Below are 3,872 nucleotides of genomic sequence, written 5' to 3' on the forward strand. Positions count from 1 at the left end.
AAATTGGTCAAATAATCAATGCCGACATTACTCTTGCTACATATGAATGTATATTTTTTCATTTATCGAATTTTTGGAAAGATTATCACCAAAGAAATTTCCACATAAACTTAATTATTGAACAATAAATACCATCTTGATAATGACATGAATAAAATCATTAATTTATATAAGCACTAACTTGGTCGGAAGGATCCAAAATGAAATGAAATTTGAAAAAAAGAGAGGTTGTTATCTACCCTTATAAGAATTCTTGGGTGTTATCTCCTTAATTAATTATTTCCGATTTAAACGTTAGCCCCCAAGTCATTTGTCCACCTTGTGTGAAAAATTGACAAGAGGAGTGTGCTAGCAACCTTCTCTTTTACCTTCCCTATAGTACACTTTTTTATAAAAATAAAAAATATTTTTTATTATTCATTGGCAGCAAAATTAATATATATGTTGATAATTTCTTTTTAATAATTGAAAGAACATGGGCATGAGCATATGACGTTTTTGTTTTGAAATATTGGTGGGTATCTTTTTTCTATTCTCAATTTTCTTTTTCAAAATATTATAGAAAAATATTTTACATAATAACGTAGTTTTTCTTTTGGTTTGATAATATTATAGGAGGAGGAGGAGGAGGAGGAGTAAAACTAAAATAATGAAGTTACTTGCTCTATTTTACTTAAAAAATATACCACAAATATATATTATCTAATCATTAGATTATCCTTAAAAATGACAAATGCTTGTTATCCACGAATTTTACCAAAAGTATACTATTTCCATATTTACAACTTGTTTATCGGACAAGTTGCAAGTATGAATGCTTGAAAAATTAGCCATGGGTGACCATGAGAAGGAGAAGGCATAAGGAAGAACGAAATGGAGAAGAGGCATCTAGCACTCCTCGATTGACAATTAACGCAAGAGAAGAATGTGGTAACCAAAGAAAAAAAAGGAAAAAAATTCCAAGTAAAATCCAATAAAAGAGAATTAGTAGCTATAAAAAACCAGGAAAGGAAAAGATTAAACAAATTAATTTCTTTCATCTTGAGAGATGTTATCATTGGGTATTTTAGTGTTTCTCATGACAAGTTAACATGAACACTAGCATTCTTGGTGGCTCTACAGATGGGGCAAGTATGGAGACTTGACCCACATACAGTACACAAGCACAGATGCCTGCAAGGCAACAGCAACACACATGACTCTTCCTTGTTACAATTCCTGCACATCCAACTACCTGCTCCTGTACCTTTATTATCCTGCGCCCCATTGGCTAACGTGCATCTCTCCGACACTCTTTCTTCCCATCCATCGTCGCCAACAGGTCCATCACCACCGCTGCTGCCACAGCATGATTGCGCATCGTCCATTAATGCTGCTGCCTGATCTTCTAATCCTGCACCAAGGGTGCGTTCTTCGTTAACCTGGGCTGCGAGGACTTGTTCAATATTGGAACGTAGAGCATTGGCTGTTGCTTCGTTGGATTGTGCTAGGTCTCTCCATATTTGATTCTCCATGCATAAAGACTTGACTTTCTCTTCAAGGGCCCAGTTTAATTTGCCAATCTTTTCGATTTCTTCTTCTTTTGCTCTCAGTCGCTTCATCATCCCTGTCTCTAATGCCTCGAGTAACCTTCTTGCTTGCCTCTTCCTTTTCTCTTCTATCTCCATCCTTACTTTCTCCATCTAAACAGAACAACCAAAAACATTAAAAATCAATATCATTCCATAAATAGGACAACAATGCGATATGCTGATCATTGAAAAAAAAGACAATAACAGAACTATGAATTTAATGAAGTGATGGACTTACATGTTGAGAAATAAGGCAATCTGTGTCTAATTGCTGTTGTTGGATCTGAAAAGAGAGGTCCTGGCCAAGAAAGGAGAAGGGAGTGCAAGTCTTAGTGGTGGACTGTACTGGAATTGGATATGAGAGGAGAGGATTGATGGAGTCTCTTTGGCGCTTCCTCTGTACAGGGAGATTGTAAGTGAGACCACTTTCTGATTTGATCTGCGTTTTATGAGGGATTGAATCAGTGATCACAGAGCTATACATAGGAAGCACTGTCTCTGCTGTTGTTGTAGTTCCTGATAATGGCACACCATATCCCATCTGCGTGTTGTACATATATGTATCTGCTTCAATGGAGTTCATCATCATTTCCCTGCAAATCCACCACCAAAAACAACATTAGACGGCTAAAAACTCGTGAAAAGAAGAGCAAGCCAGAGGGGCAGCAATAGTGCAACACCAACCTGTTGCTTAAGAGCTGAGGGGTGAAGAGATTGAGGTGCCTGGCTTCAACGGCCATATGATGGTGTTGAGAGATTTGCTCGCTTTCCCTGCTCTATATAAAAAAGGCAGAGTCTTTCTATGCAATCAGTTTTGGTTTCTTGTTCTTTTTGGCTAGAGGGTTGGTTTGTAGGAAGTGTTGTTTTGGTTGGTTTTTAGAGAGGAGAAGGAGAGTACACCAAGACAGAGAGAGATGGATTGGGAAGAAATGAGCAAATGGGCATGCAATAGAGGTGGCAAGGCTGTCTGGTGGGGTTTATTTAGGGTTTGGTTTGGTCTAGAGAGAGAGAGAGAGAGAGATAGAGAGAGAGTCAGAGAGATAAAAAAAGAATCAAATCCACACACTAATCTATTGCATTTCTAGAGGTCTAGAAAGAGAGAGAGATTTATAGTGAGAGATTAGATTTGATTTGTTTTTGTTGGTTTTGGTTCTCTTGTCTATTTTAGGATTCGGTTACTATGAAAAGAAAATAGATAAAAGAAAAAAAAAACCCTTCTCCTACTTGACTCCATTAGAGGTCATCGTCAATCCATTTTTCCAGCAATTTACCGGTGGTAATTCCGGAGCATTATCCGGTATTCACATTAACTAGAGATATTGGTGTTCTTCTTTTACTATTTCTCCTTTATCATTTTGTGTGGTTGAAAATGATAAAGGAGAAATAGCACCAATTGAGTCCTTAAGTTTGATTAATTTCTCAAGAGACAATAGATAAATATAAAAAAATAGAAAAGTATTTGGTTGAAGAGATAAAAATTAAAATTACACGAAGATATATTCTTATTATTTTTATTTTTTCTATCCCGATAAAGTATAGTTGCTATTTGGCAGTATATTGTAGACCCTTCTCATCACAAATCTTGGAAGCCTAATTAACAAAAAAAAAATCTTGAGGAATCATAGAGCTCTGGGTTATAGATTGAGGACCAGTTTGATTAGTTTCTCATGGTAAAATAAATAGATAAAAAAAACAGAAAAGAATATAATTAAAGAGATAAGAAAAAAAACAGAAAGTACATAAAGATATAACCTTATTATTTATTTTTAATTTTTTTATTCATTATAGTAAACATTGATATTTAGCAGTAGACTGTAGACCCTTCTTATCACAAATCTTGGAAGCCTAATTAAAAAAATAAATCTTGAGGACTCAATAGAGATCTGGGTTATAGATTGAGGACTAGTTTGAGGTTTACCCTTAATAATAAAGCAAAAAAAGGTGAGCTGTGGAGATTTTAATACGCTCCTGCAACACGCATCTGGGCATCTGCCACGTAACTAGCCGACTGAGCCTGCGAGGTAGGAAGAAAGTAGGGCCCACGAAATACACGAGTGGGGGCAGAGTTTAAGGAGGGTCCATTTCCCACAAGAGAAAGGAAAGAGAAAAAAAAAAAAAACAGAGTGGGACCATGCATGAGTGCCAGCTTGGCATTAGTGGGACCCAATGAGAGTATTGTATTTTTGTCAAAAAAGAGGGGAGCTTTAATGAGCGGCCGGTGTGTGGTGGGGACTAACGTTAGGGGTACGTACGGTGTTTACACAGAAGCCAAGACGTGTCCTTTGGCAGTTTCTTTTCTTT

General features: G+C 36.5%; 1 protein-coding gene across 1 annotated transcript; it reads right to left on the reverse strand.

The window, feature by feature from the left end:
• Positions 1-1,017: 1,017 nt before the first annotated feature.
• On the reverse strand, positions 1,018-2,649 carry LOC118040126 (probable BOI-related E3 ubiquitin-protein ligase 3). Its single transcript, XM_035046993.2, has 3 exons — positions 2,256-2,649; positions 1,810-2,164; positions 1,018-1,682 (listed from the first exon to the last, which is right to left on the reverse strand). The coding sequence occupies exons 1-3, from the start codon at positions 2,309-2,311 to the stop codon at positions 1,077-1,079; spliced, it is 1,017 nt and encodes a 338-aa protein (XP_034902884.1). The 5' UTR covers positions 2,312-2,649; the 3' UTR covers positions 1,018-1,076.
• Positions 2,650-3,872: the final 1,223 nt, after the last annotated feature.

Source organism: Populus alba, chromosome 1 (assembly GCF_005239225.2).
Source record: "Populus alba chromosome 1, ASM523922v2, whole genome shotgun sequence".
NCBI lineage: Eukaryota > Viridiplantae > Streptophyta > Magnoliopsida > Malpighiales > Salicaceae > Populus > Populus alba.

Excerpts from the sequence above, each read along its gene's own strand:
- LOC118040126 (XM_035046993.2), bottom strand. The coding sequence starts at position 2,311 with ATGGCCGTTGAAGCCAGGCACCTCAATCTCTTCACCCCTCAGCTCTTA. Across the intron at positions 2,165-2,255 it reads CCTCAGCTCTTAAGCAACAG|GGAAATGATGATGAACTCCA; the intron begins GTTGGTGTTGCA and ends GTGGATTTGCAG. Across the intron at positions 1,683-1,809 it reads ATTGCCTTATTTCTCAACAT|ATGGAGAAAGTAAGGATGGA; the intron begins GTAAGTCCATCA and ends TGTTCTGTTTAG.